At 39.3% G+C, this 24,063-nt stretch overlaps 1 protein-coding gene across 1 annotated transcript; it reads right to left on the reverse strand.

Annotated features, from left to right (window-relative positions):
* Positions 1-983: 983 nt before the first annotated feature.
* On the reverse strand, positions 984-23,121 carry LOC311259149 (complement factor H-like). Its single transcript, XM_084356069.1, has 19 exons — positions 22,989-23,121; positions 22,713-22,895; positions 22,361-22,466; positions 22,106-22,182; positions 21,764-21,946; positions 16,965-17,147; positions 16,630-16,824; positions 16,368-16,547; positions 14,550-14,714; positions 12,555-12,719; positions 10,787-10,951; positions 9,746-9,913; positions 8,772-8,939; positions 7,294-7,461; positions 6,762-6,950; positions 6,472-6,666; positions 5,520-5,687; positions 1,680-1,768; positions 984-1,392 (listed from the first exon to the last, which is right to left on the reverse strand). Exons 1-19 carry the CDS (start codon positions 23,056-23,058, stop codon positions 1,357-1,359), a joined length of 2,853 nt encoding a protein of 950 aa, XP_084212195.1. The 5' UTR covers positions 23,059-23,121; the 3' UTR covers positions 984-1,356.
* Positions 23,122-24,063: the final 942 nt, after the last annotated feature.

Here is a 24,063-nt window from a genome sequence, read left to right on the forward strand (position 1 = left end):
AAATTACATCTGCACTCCTGACTTCTTCTAAATACAGCTAGTTTCCCAGCAACGTTATGTTAATGAGACAGAATGGACCACCTTGGATTGGTTCCTTAGGTTTGTGTCATAAGGAACCCTGGCTGTCTGAAGCTGTCTTTGGTTCACTGCTTTTCTAGAGCAGAAGTGGTCAGCCATGGCATTGACTGGTTATTTTGCTCATGATATGTCTTGTAATATATTAAAATACACCATTTAGACAGGTCAACGAGGTTAAAAATTTACTTTTCATTGGAAGGGATCTTTAATTATTCCACTTTATATTGCGTCCCATTTTTACCTGTTTCAAATGTTCTCAACTTCTATTGCTGCAGTTAGGCCAGAATTTAAAAAAGGAAAAAAAACATCTGCAGAGATTGAAGTGCGATGTGCTCTTGCTTTAATTCAATTAATTCATATTTCAACATTTTTGGATGTCTTTCAAGCGTTATATAACTGCACTTTACCTTCCCTGAAAAACAGTTTGAGTAATTAAGATCCATGATTAAACTCTTGAATTCAAACATAACTAGTGGGTCTCTATTGAGAGACAATTGTCACAGTATATTTTTATGCCAAGATGAAACCTTATTTTGAAAAAGCCAAAGCCTCTTTTTGAAACTTTATTTTGTATTTGCTTGAATTGACTGACAAACAAACAAAAACCCTCAGATGTATCCGAGGCTAATAGAATGTACTGCTCTTACATACATTTATATACCTACACACTCTGGTCATTATTTCACATGCGATTCATTTATCTAAATTTGATTTGATTTCACAATTTATTTTAATGGCAGAAAAGTGGCTCCCATTTCTGTAATGATGTCATTTTTCTGAGCTTCCACATCCTGAATTAAGGCATCAACCAATCATATGGTGTGAAACAGACGTCACATTCACAGTCACGTCACAAGTCTTGACAATGTGACGTGACAACCTGTTGATTGTTTATGTTTGTCAGATTACAAAGACAATGTGACAATGGTGACTGAGGACGAGTAAATAATGAGTGGAATTTGTGATCTAGATCTGTGGCCTCTTCAAATCCACCAGACTATTTGAATAAAAAATGTTACCTCACTTTGCATTTTCTCTCTGTTTATTTGTCACAAAAATAGAAACACCAAATACAGCTTTTTTTTCCTCTTCTTTTAACAGGACAGACCTTCATAACATCTGGTCATTATTACACAAATAATTGAATCAATCATTCAATGTTAGCCATTCCAATGATTATATGTACCAGGATCATTCTTATGAAGATGATGCATCATCAAACAGCCGATGTACAAATACCATAGAAAAGCTCTGTTTTTTGGCATCTTTATTGAGACTTCATGGGCCTGGATCAACATCAGCACGTCTTCTGAGCTGGAACGGTCAGGAGAAAATATCTGTGTTCAGTGTCACATCTCAACATGCAGTAGTTGTAAATCATGCACCTGGTTCTTAATACCCTGTCTATGTTTTGCAGAAAAACAAAGCTATTATGGTTTAATCCGAGCTGACAAATATGAAGGACATGTGCTTTTGTCTTGTATGATTCGTTCTAAGGATAATCAGGTATGTTTTATCACTCATGGTGATGTTAGGTTCATATCCTGTACTTTAAAGTGATAGTTTGGGCCTTTTGATGTGGGGTTATATGAGGTACTTACCCCTTGTCCGGGTTCAGCAACTGCTTGGGAGCCGCGTTCGGCTCGGGACCCGCGTGCAGCTCTTCCATCACTCTGCCATGGCCCTGAGGCTTTGAAAATTTTTTTGAAAAAATAATGGCTATTTGAATTTAAAGATTGTACTTTATATATTATGTTTTTCAATGTAATAGTTACTATTTTTGAGATTGAGGTGATCTTGTAACATTAAATTAAAAGGTGTTTCACGCTGTCTCACTTTCCCTCTTTGAGAGAGTTCAAAGAAGCACACAATCAGATACATTACGAGCATTTGCAGCGTGCAATCATCGCAATGCAAACTGCGTTTGGAAAAAGATTCTGTGATTTTTAGAGAGGAAAAAAACACATTATCCTTTCCCGTCACCCCCCTGAACACCGATGTAAGTCTACCTGATCTTGAGATCGAACTGGCCGACATAGCTGACAAAGACGTATGGGTGTCTAAGTTCAGGAGCTTGACAGCTGATCTTGAGGATGTTCCTCGTCAAAAGGCCACTCTTGCTCAGAAGCACAAATGGAGTGAAATATATCTATATAATATATAAAATATATATTTTTATGTTGGACCCTGAACTGACGTAGTTGTGTTTTATTTTCAGGTTGACGGTTGACTGCTGTACGCGACTGTGGATATAAGAGGATGACAGCGTACTTAAATAGAATATAGTCATAACAAAATATAAACTGCATTTTTTTTGTTTACTCTTTTTAATTAAAGTAAATATGCTGCAGCTGTATCATTTTAGAATGTTGGAGCGGGCTGATTTCTTTTTTTTAATTCCAGAAATAATAAGGGACTTAAACAGGCCTGCATTATGTATTTTATTTGAAAGTAAACTTATACTTGCCAGTTTCAAAAGAGTTCAAAATAATTTGGTGTTTTGCTATGTTACAAACAGAAATATAATGTCAGTCGTGTTCTGTTTGTAGTTCCTTGATTTCATAAATGAAACAAACTTTAGTTCTTATATACATAGCACAAGTGTAATGAAACTATATATGCTGCGTATCTTCATTTTAGGGTTTTGCGGCTCCAGGTGGGTTTTATTTGTTGGGAAACAGCCCCAAATGGCTCTTTTAATACTGTGGGTTGCCGACCCCTGCCCTAGTCTATATATTAATATCTACAGTAGATGACCGTCAGCTCTCCCATTATGCGAGGAAGCAGCATGTAGCAACGACAGGGAAGCAGAGCATTGTACCTCTAAACAGTGACAGCAGCAAGATGTAATTTAGCCACCTAAAAGAAGAAAGCCCATCTTAAATTTATATATATATATATGTATATATATACTGTATATGAATATATATACACGTTTAAGTGTACACTATGTTTTGAACATTTTTGGTGCTTTACATTGCCATCAGCCACCTCTTTCCTTTGGCACTACATTCCTTCAACCTTGTCCATGTCCATATTCCTATTCACCATCCAGTTCAGCTCCTATGCAGCTGTGCCAGCTGTGTGCTGTATTGCACCGCAGATCAGCTGCTTGGGTCGGACTTTCAGCTGCTGTCTGACGGCAAACTAAAGCACCAAAAATGTTAGCAAAATATAGCAGACATTTATTGGATATATATATATATATATACATATATATATTTTTTTTTTTATTTAAGCCGGCTTTCTTTTAGGTTTGCTAAAATACGTCTTGCTGTCGGTGCCATTTAGCAGCACAATGCTGTGCTTTAGAGCATGACATTTTTCGGGAATTCCCGCGGGTCACGTGATTCCCGTGGGATTCCCACGGGATGGGAGTCAAAGTTTTATTAATCCCGTGATTGGGACGGGATGGGAATAAAAATCAACGGGAGCGGGCAGGAGCGGGAACGCCATTAATAGATGATGATTTTCAGCCGTGTTAAACAACCAAAAGGACAGACACGTCCATTTTTGTAGTCATCTTTCAGTGAGCCAAAACTATTTTGACTTGCGTTAGAACTACACATCCAACAGTGCTTTGACTTCCGGACGGGCCGGCCACTAAAAAACGGAGTGGGATGGGAGCGGGATGGGAGCGGGAGTCATTCTACAGGAGTGGGACGGGATGGGATTTTTTTTTTACTCCGGCCCGGGATTGGGATGGGATGGGATTTTTTCTCTGGGAGTGGGATGGGACGGGAGTGAAAATCCACTCCCGTGTCATGCTCTACTGTGCTTCCCCTGCCAGTGCTACACACTGCTTCTCCACACAGGGGGAACACGAAGAGAGTTTGGCTATAAACTCTAACTTGAAAAATGTGCGTTTATGGATATATTCTACAAGAATATTGGCTGATTGGTGATATCAGAATTTCTTTCCAGTTAAACTTTCAAAATAACGCTTGCTGAAACATTTCACATATTGTGACATATGATGACTTTTGGATTATTCCTACTGTTGTGAAACGGTTGAAGGTTGGTTAGGTTCAGCCACAAAAATGACTTGTTTAGGTTCAGGCACCAAAAAGAACTTGGTTAGGTTTAGGAAAAGATCATACTTTAGGTTAATGTGGCATGATTTACGTAAAACAAATCACTCTTCACTTTTGACCACACACAGGACACAAACCCTGGTCTCGAGAGGCAAGTAATGTGTATGACCCATCAAACCACCTTGACTGTTCTCGCTGTTCATGCTTAATATTACTACACTAGAGGGGCGCTTCAAGAAGTGAAGCCATGGGAGTGACTACAGTGTCAAACTGAGACGCATAAGGCCACTGACCAGGCTGCAGTTATGACACGTTGGGAGTGAGAACAGGCTGTTCTGAATGAGTTGTTGCCTGAGACATTTTTGTGTTGGATACATTTTTTCTGAAATTCCAGTTCTCCGTCTTCATCTATTTGATGTTCAAAACATCTTTCTTCTGTCTTTGTAAAGCCAATAAAATCTAGGAGCCAAAATCAGTGCATATTCAGCCTCACATATGTTAGTCTGTTTCAATGGCTGGCCTGTCAAACAAAACAAAAAAAACCCAATAAATCAATAAATACAAAAAGTGTGTGAATTGGTAAGTGCACCAAACTATATCCATAATATTCCTAATTCCCATGATACCTTGCACCAATTATGGGTGTGTGTCATAGCGCCTTTTTTGTAAATGATTTGTCGTCATAAAAATGTTATCAACACGATCTTTGAATAACTCCCCTGCCACTAAATACAGATCTAAAATTTCATTGCGTCTTGGTCATAAACACGTTAGGTTGAAATCATGCATAAGCATTGACATTGTGTGAATTGGACACAGCGGGAGGATTAGAGCCACAACTAGCCTGTTGGTTCAGTGTATCTATGATTTAATCAAAGTACTCACGTATGATCAGCATGTGTCATGCCTTTTAGCTTGAGTAAGGCATGTTTTTCACACTATAGGCTGAAGATTGGACACATATCTGATCTGCTGTCCTCAGACTGCTATAAGGATTTCATCAAGTGAAGGGGAAGGCTTTCATACAGCATGAATTGCAGTAGTTGAGGGTTTCACCCTTGTTGTGCTTTTAGGAGGTGTACTTCTATTTTAGTAATAATTAACAAATATAAACATGCTAACACGCTACACTAACATTAACCTGGTAAACACTATACCTGATATACATTGGCACTGTCAGGGTCAGAGTACTTTAGCATGCTGGCATTTCGCTCAAAGTAGCTCAAGTGTTAAAACAAGACAAAAACTGTTCTCCAAGGCTGCATCATGCTACATGAGCTGCAAGCATCATTTTCAAGTGAATGTGCAAGTCTTGATGGGAGGGACCGTGGATCGACCTGATTTTTATTTAGATTAATCCAACTAAACTAACGATGGAATGTATTTGTTGTAGTTGTACGTTCTTACCTGCACAACTTTGAACCTCGGTCCAATTGCCTTGCTTACAGGTAACAGTAAAACGTTTTTCCACGTCATTCTTGCATTGAATTTGGACTTGATCCTCGTCGCTGTATCTTTCCTTATTATTGTGGATAATGTCAGCATCTTGGATGTCAGGTTTGTTACACAGTACCTCTGAAACAAATTCAATGAAATTGTGAAGTCAGTCAGACTACCTCCAGGTTTTACTGTCACATTCAAATATTTTAAAACAAAATATTTCATATATAGTGTATATAAAGGCTTGTGTAGGTGAGATACCGCCCCTTGTGTCAGGCTTAATACTACTACACTACAGGGGTGCTTCAAGATGTGAAGCCATGGGAGTGACTACAGTGTCAAACTGAGAAGCATAAGGCCACCAGGCTGCAGTACTGACACGTTGGGAGTGAGGACAGGCTGTTCTGAATGAGTTGTTGCCGCCTGAAACATTTTAGTGTTGGATAAAATGTTTCTGAAATTGTAACAGTTCTCCATCTTCATCTATTGATGTTCAAAACATCTTTCTACTGCCTTTGTAAATCTGATAAATCACATGTGTTTGTCTGTTTCAATAGCTGGCCTGTCAAAAAACAAACAATCAAACAAAAACCAAAAACAAACAAATCAATAAATTAAAGAAAGTGTGTGAATTGGTAAGTGCACCAAACTCTATCCACATTATTCTAGTTCCCATGATACCTTGCACAAAATATAGGTGTGACTTCAGGTGCGTCCTAGAGCCTTTGAATATGCTGCACATCTGTACAAAGGGCACTGAAAGGCTAAACACAAACCTAGAAATCTTAAATTCCAATTCTTCTATACATACCTAATGACATTCAAAATCTCAAAAATGCAGCGGGGTACATTTTGCTTTAAAACTGGAATCTTCTTAAAAGCTGTCTGTGACTTTGTGAAAGTTTTTCAATTTACTTACGTGTGCATGTGATGCTCTTATTCTGCCATTGCCCATCGTCGCATCGAAGTGTTTCTGTGTTTCCTTCATCCGTTGTATTCTTAGCACGGCACTTATAACTCACTACAGATCCAGACGAGAATATCTTCTGATATAAAGTCCCAACAACAACAGCATTCTCAAATTTAGGTGGGGGATTGCAGGAATTGGCACTAGCTGCAAGGGATAGAAACATGGACAGCATTAGGTTACACCCTGTAATCTTTTTATAAATATTTACCTCTGATAAAACAGGACTGAAAATGACTCACGTGTACAGATTGTTTCGAGTGATGTTCCAATTGAAATCCAGTTTCCTTCCTGACAATTTAAGTGTTCAACCTGAGCTTGGTATCCCGGCTTACAAATAATCGGGACTATTTCGTTTGATTCATAAGCTCTATGTTGAGGTTTCGTATCTGCATTAGGGATTGCAGGAATTTCTCCACACTTTGTTTTCTCTGGAGTGGATACAATAACAAACAATTAGGTTTAGGCTAATTAATAAGATATCACCAATTAATTAACATCTTTTAAAATCAGCCTGCATCTCACAGGGATCTCACAAATTCAATCCAACACATAATTCATTCATGTAACCTGTTGTAAAATATGCTGTTGCTACGGCCAAATAGGATTTTGTTTTGTATGAAGAATGGGTGAGATGCATTTACTCCAATGTAGAGTGGGATTGATCTGTCTTTCAGGAAATACCAATTGTTTCATGTCCTCAGGAATTCTTCACCGATTCCAAAACCTCAGTTAAATTTCAATTTCACCTGGAAGCCAATAAAGAATAATTACCGATGCATTGAACTGATTCAAGTCCAGACCACTTGCTGCCAAGACATTTGGCTTTACCCCACCAGCCATTGGTGAAAAGCTTGAAACCGGTATTGCAGGCGTAGGACAGCATGTAGTTGTCTTTGCTAACTATAACAAATCCATTGGAAACATCAGGTTTTGGACATGCTGTCAATGAAGAACAAATGAAGAACTTATATTCAGATAGCATAAATACGAAGATAGTATCAACACATTTTTAGACATGACAATGTCAGGTCCAATGAAAAGAAATGTGGAGTTGATTATGTTAAATCTAGATGAGGAATTTTGTTTACTTTATCTAGTTGTAAACCTTAGTTAGCAAATGTAAACTAGCAGGCTAATTTTAGGACAGTACAGTATACTGGGGCATAATCAGCCATTTTTATGTTTTTTCCCAAAAACTGGCAACAACCAAGACTGTTTGTCGCTGAAGAAACACAGACACTACGTGATACCAACGGCGATATACTATTGGCTTAATAAACCTTTTTACAATCTGTAACCAACTGTCAGAATTATTACACAGAAATAAACAACACAATAATTTTGGACCCGACAATAATTTTAAAATTACTGATTCACAATCATGATAATGCTTTTAAGGAAAAGAGAAACTTTTATTTATGCACATTCTTCAAGGCCTTAAGATGTTTTATTTTTGAAAATGAATTGTTGACATAAAAATGTTATCAACACGATCTTTGAATAACTCCCCTGCCACTAAATACAGATCTAAAATTTCATTGCATCTTGGTCATAAACACATTAGGTTGAAATCATGCATAAGCATTGACATTGTGTGAATTGGACACAGCGGGAGGATTAGAGCCACAACTAGCCTGTTGGTTCAGTGTATTTATGATTTAATCAAAGTACTCACGTATGATCAGCATGTGTTGTGCCTTTTAGCTTGAGTAAGGCATGTTTTTCACACTATAGGCTGAAGATTGGACACATATCTGATCTGCTGTCCTCAGACTGCTATAAGGATTTCATCAAGTGAAGGGGAAGGCTTTCATACAGCATGAATTGCAGTAGTTGAGGGTTTCACCCTTTTTGTGCTTTTAGGAGGTGTACTTCTATTTTAGTAATAATTAACAAATATAAACATGCTAACACGCTACACTAACATTAACCTGGTAAACACTATACCTGATATACATTGGCACTGTCAGGGTCAGAGTACTTTAGCATGCTGGCATTTCGCTCAAAGTAGCTCAAGTACAGCCTCATCTGGCCACAAGTGAGGCTTTAAGACTCTTTGTGGTGTTAAAACAAGACAAGAACTGTTCTCCAAGGCTGCATCATGCTGCATGAGCTGCAAGCATCATTTTCAAGCGAATGTGCAAGTCTTGATGGGAGGGACCGTGGATCGAGTAGAAACCTGATCTTTATTTAGATTAATCCAACTAAACTAACGATGGAATGTATTTGTTGTAGTTGTACGTTCTTACCTGCACAACTTTGAACCTCGGTCCAATTGCCTTGGTTACAGGTAACAGTAAAACGTTTTTCCACGCCAGTCTTGCATTGAAATTGGACTTGTTCCTCGTGGCTGTATCTTTCCTTATTATTGTGGATAATGTCAGCATCTCGGATGTCAAGTTTGTTACACAGTACCTCTGAAACAAATTCAATGAAATTATGGAGTCAGTCAGACTACCTCCAAGTGTTACTGTCACATTCAAATATTTTAAAACAAAATATTTCATATATAGTATATATAAAGGCTTGTGTAGGTGAGATACCGCCCCTTGTGTCAGGCTTAATACTACTACACTACAGGAGTGCTTCAAGAAGTGAAGCCATGGGAGTGACTACAGTGTCAAACTGAGATGCATAAGGCCACCAGGCTGCAGTACTGACACGTTGGGAGTGAGGACAGGCTGTTCTGAATGAGTTGTGGCCACCTGAGACATTTTAGTGTTGGATAAAATGTTTCTGAAATTCTAACAGTTTCTGTTTCAATAGCTGGCCTGTCAAAAAACAAACAAACAAACAATCAAACAATAACAAAAAACAAACAAATCAATAAATTAAAGAAAATGTGTGAATTGGTAAGTGCACCAAACTCTATCCACATTATTCTAGTTCCCATGATACCTTGCACAAAATATAGGTGTGACTTCAGGTGCGTCCTAGAGCCTTTGAATATGCTGCACATCTGTACAAAGGGCACTGAAAGGCTAAACACAAACCTAGAAATCTTAAATTCCAATTCTTCTATACATACCTAATGACATTCAAAATCTCAAAAATGCAGCGGGGTACATTTTGCTTTAAAACTGGAATCTTCTTTAAAGCTGTCTGTGACTTTGTGAAAGTCTTGATGGGAGGGACCGTCCATCGAGTAGAAACCTGATTTTTATTTAGATTAATCCAACTAAACTAACGATGGAATGTATTTGTTGTAGTTGTACGTTCTTACCTGCACAACTTTGAACCTCGATCCAATTACCGCGCTTACAGGTAACAGTAAAACGTTTTCTCACGTTATTCTTGCATTCAAATTGGACTTGTTCCTTGTGGCTGTAACTTTCCTTATTATTGTGGATAATGTCAGCATCTTGGACATCAGGTTTGTTACACTGTACCTCTGAAACAAATTCAATGAAATTGTGAAGTCAGTCACACACTAATGAGCACACTAATAGAGAACATTTAACAAAACACCCAAAAGTAAACATATGTAATGTTTAAAAATGTCAAATAAACAACTGTATTTGCAAGACATGTTGTAAAAATGGAAATGAGGCATGGAGGTGTTGTCTATCAAATCATTGAACAATCATCATAAAGGAGTACCAACTAGTTTTGCATTCAAAACAGATTGTTATCAGTTTTGAAATTGTGTCGCTATGAAATTCTGTAATAGTGGAATGATAAAATAAGACACACCCACCAACCAGAAAACTGGTTAGAAAAAGAACAGGTAACAGATGTTTACAACCCGTCACACCTTTGTCATGTGTCATTGCTGTTGTTTAGTCAGCCTGTTTGTCCTTAAATCACTGATTCTGTGTTGCCTTTACACATAGTGATTAATTTTTCCCCAGCTAGATTGATCTCTACCACCTTAAAACCTTGTTGTCGCAACAAGAGCTACAACAGCGATTACAGCTGTTTGGTGCTTGGTGATCACTTTTACTTCGCCTCAAGAATCCAAGACCATGCACATAACTCCCCTGCCACTAACTATAAATCTGAAATGCTGGCATGTCCCGTGGCTTTCACATTACAGGCTCAAGATTGGACTCAATGGCACGTGAATTGTAGTAGTTTGTCGTTTCACTCTTCTTGTGGTTACTTTTATTTATCACAGTGGAGCGTCACAGTTTTCTAACTGACTTATCCAGAAGGCAGTACATTTGGGATTGACTGGATGGTTATTTCCTTTTTTAAAAGAACAAATCCATAGAAAGAGAAATAAACATGAACAACAATGAAAGTGAGTTTTGCACTTCCTCACCTGTACATTGTGAATCCCCGATCCAACCATTTTCCCCACAGATTCGAGTTGGACGTCCTTCATAACCTTCCTTGCAATCGTAATTGGCCTGTTCATTGTTTTTGTATCTCCACTTGGGGTCGACAATATTTGCATTTGGGATACCCTCTCTTGCACAGCTTATTTCTAAAAACAAATGCAGTTATTTATTTACTATTTTTTGCAGAGAGTATGGGCTTGTCACCCATCTAGAGAGTTTGTGACTTCAGTGGTAGTAGTAGTAGCATTAACTAAGATACAACTGAAGACTATAACCACCCTTGGTAAAAGAAGCACAGAAAGGCTTCCCGTTCAATGATTTTGTATCTCCACTTGGGGACGACAATATTTGCATTCTGGATATCCTCTCCTTCACAAGTTATTTCTAAAAACAAATGCAGTTATTTATTTACTAGATATGTTCAGGATATTCAGTTTGTTGCATGTTATCTCTGGAAAAAAAGGCATTTATATACTACCTTACACATTTGTTTCACATTCGTTGGCCATGTGGAGAGTATGAACTTGTAAGCAACAGGCTGGTAGTAGTGGTAGAATTACAGGTTAGAAATGCAGACCTGAAAGGCTAGAGTAGTGACACAGCTGTGTACAAAACAGTAATGATCAGCTGACTACTTTGTGGTAATTTGGTGGTAAAGGTTAATAGAGTTATATTTCACTTCACTTGTTCTGTCTCTAGTCCTAAGAGTTATCCTGCTGGATCGTGAGGCTTTTGTTCAGTGGGTCAGAGACATTCAGCACAGCAAAGTGTACCCTGATAGTTCTGGGGTCATTGATTACTGCTGGAGTAAAGACTTTCAGTGGGTAAAAACTAGTGGCTAAGAAATGTAAATTAGACCCTGGGTTCTAGTTCTAGTCTAGTTCAGGGGAGTAGAGTAGCAGGCATCCCACTGAACAAATGGCCTCCAAGTGACACTGTACAGCAGTAGAAATGACAGTTCCTCTGGGCACAGCTGGTTGGATTGAACTCTCTGAAGGTACATGTCCACAGGATCTGTCATTTTAATGCCTCCCATTCATTATCTATGTAAGAAGCTGTGCCATGCATCCCGATAGCAGCGTGTTGTGTTTTCAGAGAAGGGGCGTTGAGTTCCCGCCCCATCAGGGGCGTCCAGCGTGACATCACGCCCCTGTGGACACGTTCCCCACAGTCTGTCTGACAGGATGATCAGTGGTGACCTGGTATCGTCATGCGTGATCCGATCACAAGGGGGCAGCTCAAAGTACAGGTGTGACCACCCCCAAGACGCAATGAGGGTGCATTTTAAGATCAGATCAGTCAGACCACATTCGGAGGTGGTCTTGGACGAAATGAAGAACCGCCTCCTCAACCGCTGTCCACCGCATGACAACAAGAAGAGGCCACAACAACATTCATAATGGATTAAACACTGTCTGTTTCCCATGTGGTTCACTGGAATGTAAATCACGTGTTTGTTCTCTCTTAACCTGCCAATGTTAGTGAACTTACCGTCTGTTTCAACTAACCACTGAACTGGTAATGGCAATATGACCAGACTCCCTTACAAATCGTGTGATTTTAAGAGTTGTTGCATGAGTAGAAACTTAAACTTTGTGAAATGGCTACAGTAAATGTTAAATCATTGGTGACTTCTTGTGTATTCGGCATTCAATGCAAAACATTAAGATGTTTCTTCCACTGTAAAAAGTGTCAGTTTGTCGCAAACAAAACATGCCAACAATGAAAGTGTGTTTTGTACTTCCTCACCTGTACATTGTGAATCCCCGGTCCAACCATTTTCCCCACAGATTCGAGTTGGACGTCCTTTATAACCTTCCTTGCACTCATAATTGGCCCGTTCATTGTTTCTGAATCTCCACTTGGGGTTGACAATATTTGCATTTGGGATATCCTCTGTTTCGCAAATGATTTCTAAAAACAAATGCAGTTAATTATTTACTATTTTATGTGGAGAGAATGGGCTTGTAACCTATCTAGAGAGTGTGTGACTTCAGTGGTAGTAGCAGCATTAACTAAGATAGAACTGGAGACTAAACCACCCTTGTTAGAAGAAGCACAGAAAGGCTTCAGAAGTAGACTTCCTGGTGGAACTAGTAGAGATTCTGGTCATTTTTTACAGAGGAGCAACAGAAAGCATCCTGACTGAAACCATCACAAACTAGCATGGATTGTGCGTGAATCAGGACAGAAAGCCTCCACAGTGGGGGATTAAAACTGCTCAGAACATTACTGGTACCACCTACAGAGCATCAGTGACACCAGTGAAGTGAGATGTCTGTACAGAGCCCAAAGGATACAAACAGGCTGGACACACTGGATGCTTGTTTACTGTGTGGCGGCTGTGTAAGAGTGCACAGGAAAAAAAAAACTGCCCTTCACCTGTTGTGTGTATTGTCTTCATGTCTGTGACATATTCTACACATACAGACATTACAACTGTAGTAAAATGCTGGTATGATGTCCATATGACTGTCTGCAGGTTGTTTTAAGCTCTCTTGTAAGCAACAGGCTGGTAGTAGTGGTAGAATTACAGGTTAGAAATGCAGACCTGAAAGGCTAGAGTAGTGACACAGCTGTGTACAAAACAGTAATGATCAGCTGACTACTTTGTGGTAATTTGGTGGTAAAGGTTAATAGAGTTATATTTCACTTCACTTGTTCTGTCTCTAGTCCTAAGAGTTATCCTGCTGGATCGTGAGGCTTTTGTTCAGTGGGTCAGAGACATTCAGCACAGCAAAGTGTACCCTGATAGTTCTGGGGTCATTGGTTACTGCTGGAGTAAAGACTTTCAGTGGGTGAAAACTAGTGGCTAAGAAATGTAAATTAGACCCTGGGTTCTAGTTCTAGTCTAGTTCAGGGGAGTAGAGTAGCAGGCATCCCACTGAACAAATGGCCTCCAAGTGTCACTGTACAGCAGTAGTAATGACAGTTCCTCTGGGCGCAGCTGGTTGGATTGAACTCTCTGAAGGTACATGTCAACAGGCTCTGTCATTTTAATGCCTCCCATTCATTATCTATGTAAGAAGCTGTGCCATGCATCCTGATAGCGGCGTGTTGTGTTTTCAGAGAAGGGGCATTGAGTTGCCCGCCCCATCAGGGGCGTCCAGCGTGACATCACGCCCCTGTGGACACGTTCCCCACAGTCTGTCTGACAGGATGATCAGTGGTGACCTGGTATCGTCATGCGTGATCCGATCACAAGGGGGCAGCTCAAAGTACAGGTGTGACCACCCCCAAGACGCATTGAGGGCGCATTTTAAGATCAGATCAGTCAGACCACATTCGGAGGTGGTCTTGGACGAAATGAAGGACCGCCTCCTCAACCGCTGTCCACCGCATGACAACAAGAAGAGGCCACAACAACATTCATAATGGATTAAACGCTGTCTGTTTCCCATGTGGTTCACTGGAATGTAAATCACGTGTTTGTTCTCTCTTAACCTGCCATTGTTAATGAACTCACTGTCTGTTTCAACTAACCACTGAACTGGTAATAGCAATATGACCAGACTCCCTTACAAATCGTGTGATTTTAAGAGTTGCTGCATGAGTAGAAAGTTAAACTTTGTGAAAGGCCTCCACAAAATGTTAAATCATTGGTGACTTCTTGTGTATTCGGCATTCAATGCAAAACATTAAGATTTGTTTGTTTGTTAAGATATGTTTCTTCCACTGTAAAAAGTGTCAGTTTGTCGCAAACAAAACATGCCAACAATGAAAGTGTGTTTTGTACTTCCTCACCTGTACATTGTGAATCCCCGGTCCAACCATTTGCCCCACAGATTCGAGTTGGACGTCCTTTATAACCTTCCTTGCACTCATAATTGGCCCGGTCATTGTTTCTGAATCTCCACTTGGGGTTGACAATATTTGCATTTGGGATATCCTCTGTTTCGCAAATGATTTCTAAAAACAAATGCAGTTAATTATTTACTATTTTATGTGGAGAGAATGGGCTTGTAACCTATCTAGAGAGTGTGTGACTTCAGTGGTAGTAGCAGCATTAACTAAGATAGAACTGGAGACTAAACCACCCTTGTTAGAAGAAGCACAGAAAGGCTTCAGAAGTAGACTTCCTGGTGGAACTAGTAGAGATTCTGGTCATTTTTCACAGAGGAGCAACAGATAGCATCCTGACTGGAAACATCACAAACTAGCATGGTTTGTGCGTGGATCAGGACAGAAAGCCTCCACAGTGGGGGATTAAAACTGCTCAGAACTTTACTGGTACCATCTACAGAGCATCAGTGACACCAGTGAAGTGAGATGTCTGTACAGAGCCCAAAGGATACTAACAGGCTGGACACACTGGATGCCTGTGTACTGCGTGGGTGCTGTGTAAGAGTGCACAGGAAAAATATCTGCCCATCACCTGTTGTGTGTATTGTCTTCATGTCTATGACATATTCTACACATACAGACATTAAAACTGTAGTAAAATGCTGGTATGATGTCCATATGACTGTCTACAGGTCGTTTTAAGCTCTATTTTTGCTGAGAACCATGTGTGTGTTGCATTAGAAATAGGCGAATCTCTAGATGACGCGACTCAGCAGCCAAGCTTGACGCGCGTGTGAGAAGCACATCTCATGCATCCTGTGTGAACGGTCTGACCTGTTGACATGGACACCGAAATGAAAAGTGAGTGGTAACACCACGCAGCAGCGATGCAGACGCATCCTGTGTGTCCAGCCTGTAAAAGACAACACCCAACCAAGCCACAATCTGTTCATCCTGCTGTCATCTGGCAAAAGATACAGGAGTATCTGCTGCTGTACCACCAGAATACACAATTCATCACCACTCCATTTTTTTGAAGTAGATTCTGCAGGTCTCAAAGGAATCAAACATAGTTTAAAAAATAAATAATTTACCTTGTATGTTGTAACTGGAGACTAAAAAGGTTAGAATAGCAACACAACCGCAGAATTGATTAATCTTTTGGACTGAAAAATGCTCGTTTCAGTTTCCTAGAGTCTTCAGCTTCTTTTGTCCAACCAACAGTCCAAAACCCAAAGATTCTACATTTACTGTCAGAAATGAGGACAAAATCAGCAACTCCTCACATTTAACAAACTGGAACAAGCAAATGTTTGACATTTTGCTTGAAAAATGACTGAAAAAATGAATCCATTATAGAAATAGCTGACACTTAATTTTCTCTCTCATCATTGCAATATTTACACTTCTGGCTCCCAGTAACTGCTAACTGTGTGAATGACTGCTCTTCAGTCGTAGTTCAACAAGACAGAGACATTCAGGACAGCAAACTCTCCCCTGACAGTGTCTGGGCCTTCAATTACTCCTTGGACAAGGACCAGGTCCGTGGTAAACTTGAATAAACAGCTGTATGATTGATTATGATTGATTTAAAAAAAAAAAACCCTAATGCTTTTCTTTTTCAGTGGCTGTATATTGTGGAAATTCAGTTCCTGGATCTTTTTAGCGAAAAACATTTTGATCCTAACAGGACAAAAATCTCCTCACCCAATGTCACAAAATTAAATAATAATAATAAAGAACATTAATGTCATCATCACAAGGTTAACTTCACAATACCTTGACAAAGAGGATTTGGTCTCCACTCATCTCTGGTGCATTTGGCCAGGTTGGTGCCATCTGTGCTCTTGTAGCCTGACCTACAAGTATATCTTACAGTATCACCAAGTGTTTTTTGTTGCCCCCGGTAGACATCCCAAGAATACACATTTGGCTCGCGTTGATTTCTGCATGTAACCTCTGGAATGAAATTTTGCATTTTAAGTCAATTGACATAAGATTAATTATCATCAGCAGCACTAAAGCTCATGTAGTTTTTTACCTTGGCATACAGGTCTGACAGTCCAGTCTCCATTGTCATCGCATGTAGTTACTGCTGAGGTGTCCTGACGGTTAGAAATCCAGTACTTCTCTCCACACGTGACTGTAACTTGTTCATCAGGTGTAAACACATTTCTGTAAGCAGGTTCATAGCTGGTTCCTTTAAGTGGCGGCAGTGTCAGTCTACATTTTACGGCTGCATTTGTTGGGAAATTAAACACAATCTGTCAGTTTGTTGTACCAAGACACAAAGTAGTACTATGTCAGCCATCCAGCACTTATTTTCAGGAGCAGTGTGATATAACCAATTAATTGGGTTACTCAGTTCATGCTTACGTTCACACATAGGTGTTGGGCTCCACTCTGCTCTTATTCCGATTTTTGTGCATTTTGAAGGTCTGTCTTCAGTGCGTTTATATTTGAGATTGCACTCAAAATGCAGGATTTCATGTTCGTTGTACTCACGGATATTTCCATGCACAATACCATTTTCAATTTCGGGTGCATTGCATTTTATCGCTGTTGAAGAAAACAAGCGAGCATGAACAGAATTACAACATGTGTCCATTGGAAGACAAATATTATGGAGTAGTATAGGATTAAATACAGAAGTAAAAGTCCTGAATGACATGAAATTTCCCATTTACCAACATTTCACTTTTATAAAATCAATTCCGCAAAACAAACGACTGTTCTGATTCACTAACATATTGATTTATTCTGAGTAATTGAACTTAACCTGCTGTAAATCTGACTGTATTTAAGACGCTGAACATTGTGTTGGCAACGAGCTGGGGACCTTTGATACATGTCATCTCTCTCATTTCCTGTCACATCTCTGTTGTTGAAGTTAAGCCAAGAATGCCTAAAAAAGCATTATCCCTCCTGACCACTATTAACATTTTAAAGTGTAAAAGTTTGCATCACAGCAAATCGTAGCAAAATCAAAGTTATCAAAACTTGGATGGAGGATGGATCTTGGCCCAGAATAGACCCCATTGACTTTTGGTACAGATCCAGATAAAGGGACGGATCCAGGAATTTTTACCTCACTTTCCTTACCATTGTGAGGTAGGGCATTTTTCCACATTTTTGTTAACTTCTCAGGGAATAACGCATTGATGACTAAATCAGATGTATATCGGTGGCTGGTGTCTATGACCTTAAATAGGTAAATAATGATAAATAAATAAATAGCTTTTTTACGTAATTTTGTAAAGTGTTGATTCTGACCTGACCTTCACACAGAGGTAAGCTAGCCGTTTTCTCTTGTTTTCACTCATTATGTTAAGCTAAGCTAACCATCAGCTGGCGTTCATGCCATATTTAATGGGCAGATAAGAGAGTGGTAACAGTCTTCTTATCGGTGGTGGCTGGTCAATAGAGGGTGCTAGGGCAGCAGAGAGTGAGTGGCTCGTTGTGGTAGCTTGGACCTGAGCAGCTTGACATCAATTTTGAAATGTCAAACTATTGCTTTAAGATGTTTAATGACATCCATGATGCTCATTCAAGGGGCCTAATCAGTTCTATTATCACATAAGTTCAGGTTGAGATGATTGACACAATGGGTGTTTTGAGTTTTGGGTCACACATTCATCAGTTGCTGAAGTGAAGAATTTGACGTATTCTGGTAGAAATCAACTGTTTTTTGTCTACTACAGTATTAGTCAGGGGGCCAAAACTGATATTGTACCTTATGTGGACACCTCAGGATACAAGCTGACAACCTATCCAGTGTCAATAATTGACCCCTCAACATGTATTCTAGCCAGGTTGTCAGCTTAGGAAATGATTTTTTTGTTCATTTCATGACTGTTTTCTAAAGGTGGTAAAATCGGATTTTTCCCCCCAAAGTGCTTCCTTATTCTTTGAACCTCCTCCTGTAATTTTGAGCAAATTTGCAATATAATCCAATTCATATGCAAACATCATCTTTAGAAAACAATAATCAATATACCAAAGGAGTATTGCACTATAGGGGGCGATGTTTTGTCAGCACAGCTGTCGATTGAGGCATGAAGTGGAATTCTTGGAATGAGGCAACAGTGAAGATGATCACAGCAGGTGTCAACAGTCTCAACAGGGTAATGTATTTCAGATAATATATTTTATTTGTCTAATTGTCTACAAACAAAACCATCTACTGCTACTTCTACCACCAAATGTTGTCAGAAAAAGGTAGGCGACGCTTTATCCCAACTAGCTAAACTTCAAAGCTAAGCTAATGTACTTTCTTACATACTACAAATGTGAATGAGTGTGTACTGAGGATATATGTTGGCAATTTATTTTATGCACAGCCTACTCTACATTCTGCTAGTTATAAGTGTTAGCCAGCCTGTTAGCAAGCCAACTCATATTATGTCAGATGACATTGTGGTGATCCATGTTTTTATTTTTCTCCTCATAAGATGCAATCAGGCTAGAGTTAGTGATCTTTTTTTTTTCCTTTCAGGTGAGCTAACATGGAGCCAGAGGGAGCTGTAAGCCTAAAATCTGAAACAAGGCAAAAAACAAGTGATGTAAATTGGCAAAAATGTTTTATTTGTCAAAATGACTATGGAAAATATGGAGCTTCTCCAAAAGCAACTGTGTGCAGTCCACCTGTCACTTGCCACAACAGATTCAGTGCTCTGACCTACTGACAAAGCTGACTTAGCCACCATACTACAAGCTGGTGAAAAGGAGACAGCGCTGAGTCCATCTATTGTGAGCACATGCACCATCATTGATGGGATGGCCTTAGTAAGAGCAATAGGGATTATGCTGACGTTTTCATGCAGAAAGTGATGGGTCATCTACATGTGAACATCACTAGAGTGGATCTAGTGTTTGATCAGTACCAACAGAACTCGATAAAGGCTGGAACAAGAGCAAAACGTAGCACTACTCTACGAAAGATTTGCACCATTGTCAGTAGGGATGTAAAGATACCTGCTGACTGGAATAACTTCATTGAGATGGATGAAAACAAGGCCAACCTGACCCAATTCCTATCAAATGAGCTTGAAAGGAATGTGCACTGTTGTGGTCAGGAAATTGTAATAAGTGGGGGATTTGACGACCCTGAAAAAGTGGCATCACGAGCAGGAATTGATGTTTACCACCTTCAGGCTACGCATGAAGAGGCAGATACCCGCATATTGCTACATGCAGTTGATGCAACAGCCAAAGGCTATCAGAGGCTCATCATTCAGTGCAGAGACACAGATGAACTGGTGTTACTTCTTGTGTTTGCACACCGACTGAGTCCAGAAGTTTGGATGAAAGCAGGAACAGCCAAGAAACCACGCTACATCAAGGTCCATGATATTAAACTGCCAAATGAGATCATCAATGGTTTGTTGGCATTTCATTCCATCACTGGTTGTGATACAACTAGCCAATTTACTGGAAAAGGAAAAAAGACTGCATGGAAAGTGTTCCAGCAGTGCCCTCATCTTCTCCACACCTTTGGTGAGGAGGAAGTACCAGCTACTCTGTGTTTGGCAGAACAGTTTGTATGCAAACTGTATGACCCTAAATCAACCAGTGACTCAATCTATGAAGTTCGCTGTGCCCTGTTTTGGAAAGTGAAAGCTAATGTGGCTACTTTACCACCAACAAAGGATGCTTTGACTCTGCATCTCATGAGGGCCCACTACCAAACAATGGTTTGGAAACAGTCACTAGTGACTCATCCAAAGTTGCCATCACCAACTAGTTGTGGTTGGCACATGAAGGATGGTGTACTGGTTCCCCAGCTTTTAACCAAAGAACCTTTACAGGCCAGATGTTTGGAGCTGACAACCTGTGGATGCAAGGAAAGTGGAAGTCAGTACAGTGCCAGGCAGTGTCGATGTCGAAGGAGTATATTGTTGTGGGGCATGTGGGTGTGCCTGTGCAGCTTGGTGCAAAAATACTCAGGTACCAACATAATCATCACTGATATGTTTTTGTCATGTAGATCAGGCTTATGTTATGTCCTCTGGTGTGATGTATCGTATTGTATTGTGAAAGTAAAAGCATCCTCAAAACTAAAACTATAAACTCTTCTCTTGTGTTTCTGACCAGGACTCTGACTGAGCACATGGACATGGTCTCTAGGTGCCTTCTCACAGCTGTCTGCTATCATTGGAGGACGACAGTTTGGATGGGGAAAACAAAGTTCTACCGACAGGGTTTACTGGAAATTGCTCGTTGCCAAGGTGAATGAAGATTCTGTAATTTTGTGATTATGTGATTATTAAACAATTTTTTGTCAAAAGTTGCCTCAAATGTATTATAAAATATTACACAGTTATTACTACAAATCATTAGTAGTTACTAACTCTAGAGGAAGTGAGACAGCTGTTGAATTTGGAAGGAATTTGTTATGAAATGTCAAATAAATATTCTAGATTTCCGCCTGGACATTTAAGCACCACAATTTGTGCAGTGTTGCACTGTCTCACACTATAAGCTTTAAACTTGGCATGACTAATTCTCCTACATTTGGGTACTGAATGATACAAGTTTGGGGCTGCTATCTTGTGTTTTCAAGTTGATATTCACTTTAAAAACTGGCTCTCTTTAGGCGGAGATTCACTTTTACAAAATCTAGCCCTATTTGCTCTTACACTGTTGAATAGATTTTTCATTCTGACACTTCTGCAGACATCCCCTGAGTGTAATCTTTCATTTGATATCAAGTTTGTGTATGTGGTCCTTGTGGTTGTGGAGATATTTGACATTTATTGTGGGCAGGTCATGTTAAGCAGGAAACCTGAAAATTTTCTTAAAATTGCTCCCAAAACTCACAAAAATATTTTTTCAGGTTGACAACCACCCTAGAATTTCACTTATAGGTCCCTTCTAACTAAAAAAAAAGGGTTGTCATCTTGTACCCAAACATGTCCGCGAAACTCTTAACGGAAGCACTTTTCAGAATTGGCCCCCTGACTATATGAGTTAACAGTTCAACAGGCTGTGGTGTGAAAAAGCAGTTTTTAACTCGGGGATCCTGGGGTTGACTTGACTGAATTCTGTTGACTGTTATGGTGTTACATGGTGGCTACTAGGTGGTCAGTAGTTGTTTTTATTAGTTGCTGGGTGATTAAACTGTAGTGGATTCCTGTGCCTCATTGTTTTCATTCTGTTTATAAAGCTTGCTTTACCTTTGCATTGTGGAGCTTCGCCACTCCACAATCCATTTTCATCACAATAGATCTCCGTTGGCCCGAGCAGGATTTCAGTGTTAGATTTGCAGCTAAAGCGAACTACATTGCCATAGGTTGCTTCTTCTGGGTCCCCATTCACCTGGACATTATCGTTGACATGAATCACTGGGCACTGTTGAGCTGGAAGGAAAAACATGATAAATAAATAAATTAGATAACCAAAAGACTAACATGTATTGACCTATAAGCAGAGAAGTAACAAAGACATTAACACACAGTGACATTTCCCTCTGTGTGTCATGATGATGGATGAACAAGATCCTTTTTTTCCGCTCTTACCTTCACAGACAGGAACAACACCATCCCAGCCTGCAGCCATGCAACGCCGGTAGGTTATGCGACTCACCATTTGGTAACTGAAGCGAGTATAATATAGAAAATGAACAATTGAAATGTCTCATTAAAGGGCATAATTTAAATTACACACTTGTTATGCAGGGCACACAATGGGGATACAGTACTGTATTATATTCACAAAGCACAACCAAACATCGGAGACACAGTATAAATGTATGATTATAAATATTTTCATACCCTTTGTGGCAGGTATATACAACTTTTGACCCGAAGACAAAATCGTTTCCCTCTTCAAGTTGAAAATCTGCAAACTGGGCATCGCCAGGGTGACCACATGATCTTGCTTTATAATGGTGAATGAAAGAGAACATGACTAAATATACTGCTGAGGCCCAAATTGCAGCAATATAGCAAATGGTTCATGTAGCAGCAAATGTATTCAATAAGAAAACTGTATGATATGATATAAAGTCTACAATAATAATACAATAAATTATTATTACATGTTGCATATTGAGTGTTGTACTTTCCACCACTCAATATGACAAAACAAAAAAAGAATTCCAAACTGCAAAAGATTTTTACTTACGCTGACATTTAGTGCCTCTAGATATCCAGTCTCCCTCGACACAGATGATTTTGAAAAAGCCTGCGTAACCAACTTTGCAGCCCACTCTTATTTGTTTTCCACCAGGATAACTTTCCTCCAGATTAGTTGTGTCAAAATTTGCATCATACAGTTTGCCCCCTAAAAACTGTTGACGTGTGCAGTCTGTAGGATGGAAAGAAAAATAAAAAAACCCCCAATAAATTAAATAATAAGATAAAAAGGAACGTACAAATTATTTAAACTTCTTGGCCTTACCTCGACCTTTCACAGTGGTCAGTGCGCACATCCACAAAAGTAGGACACAGCTTCGTGTTATTACGTGCATTTTATCTCCATCAACCTGAGCCGCCAAGCAGAACAAAAAACTGGAGACTGAAACACTGTTATACACAGAGAGAGCTGTGGATTTCACAGGCGAAAAGAGATTGCTCAATGATTTACGCAAGTCTGTTCCGGCCTCCAACTACAATCTCATGCTGACAGGGAACAGAAAAAAGGGAAGGTGAACACACACAACACTCTGTATGACACACTGGATCCTTTAAAATAAACCTCGAAAACACCTTATGTCAAAAACAAAGCAAAATAATAACACTGATGACAGTGGTAGTCATACCCTTTAAAAAAATTAAAGGGTATTTTTTGGCGTAATGCAGTAAATGTTTCAATGGTTTCATGCCCCTGTGCTGTCAGGCTTTACTTTGTTTATCATTCAGTGATGAAAAAAGACTATTCCTGTAAGGGTCTATTTGTTTTTACCTTCTCTGTAATCATTTGCAGAAATCAATTGAGCAAACAGAATAGGTTGCATTTCAGCAAGTCGACTCGGCCTCTTCTATTCTTGAGTAAATATGAAATAAAAAAAATAAGCACAGCAGATTGTCAGTTGAAAAGCAAAAGTATGATCATTATTTTAAAAAATATGAACGTAACCTGAGTTTTTTAAAATCACACTGAAGAAGTATGTCACTGTGAAAGCTACACTACACTTCATGACACAGTTTATACAAGTGTTTGTTTGATGATGGCCTTGTAAACAAATAATGTGGATTCTGACCTCAGTTTGGTAACTGTTAAAACAAGACGCAGCTGTTACGCAATGCAGGATTCTGTGTGTCACTGAAAAATTGCACAAACTCATTCCTCAGAACATTTGTTACTAAGTTGAGTTAAGGAACTGTTAATCTGTAAGTCAGATACCAAACAAATTCTGAGGCACGTGTGCTTTTCAGCTATTATTTTAACAATTTGTTTCTCTCCTGTGTTTTAAATATTTCCCACAAGAAATCAAGGTTACATTTCATATCTGTCTCTTAAGTTATAAAACTAT

This window comes from Pagrus pagrus (genome assembly GCF_965226575.1).
Source record: "Pagrus pagrus genome assembly, chromosome: 6".
NCBI lineage: Eukaryota > Metazoa > Chordata > Actinopteri > Spariformes > Sparidae > Pagrus > Pagrus pagrus.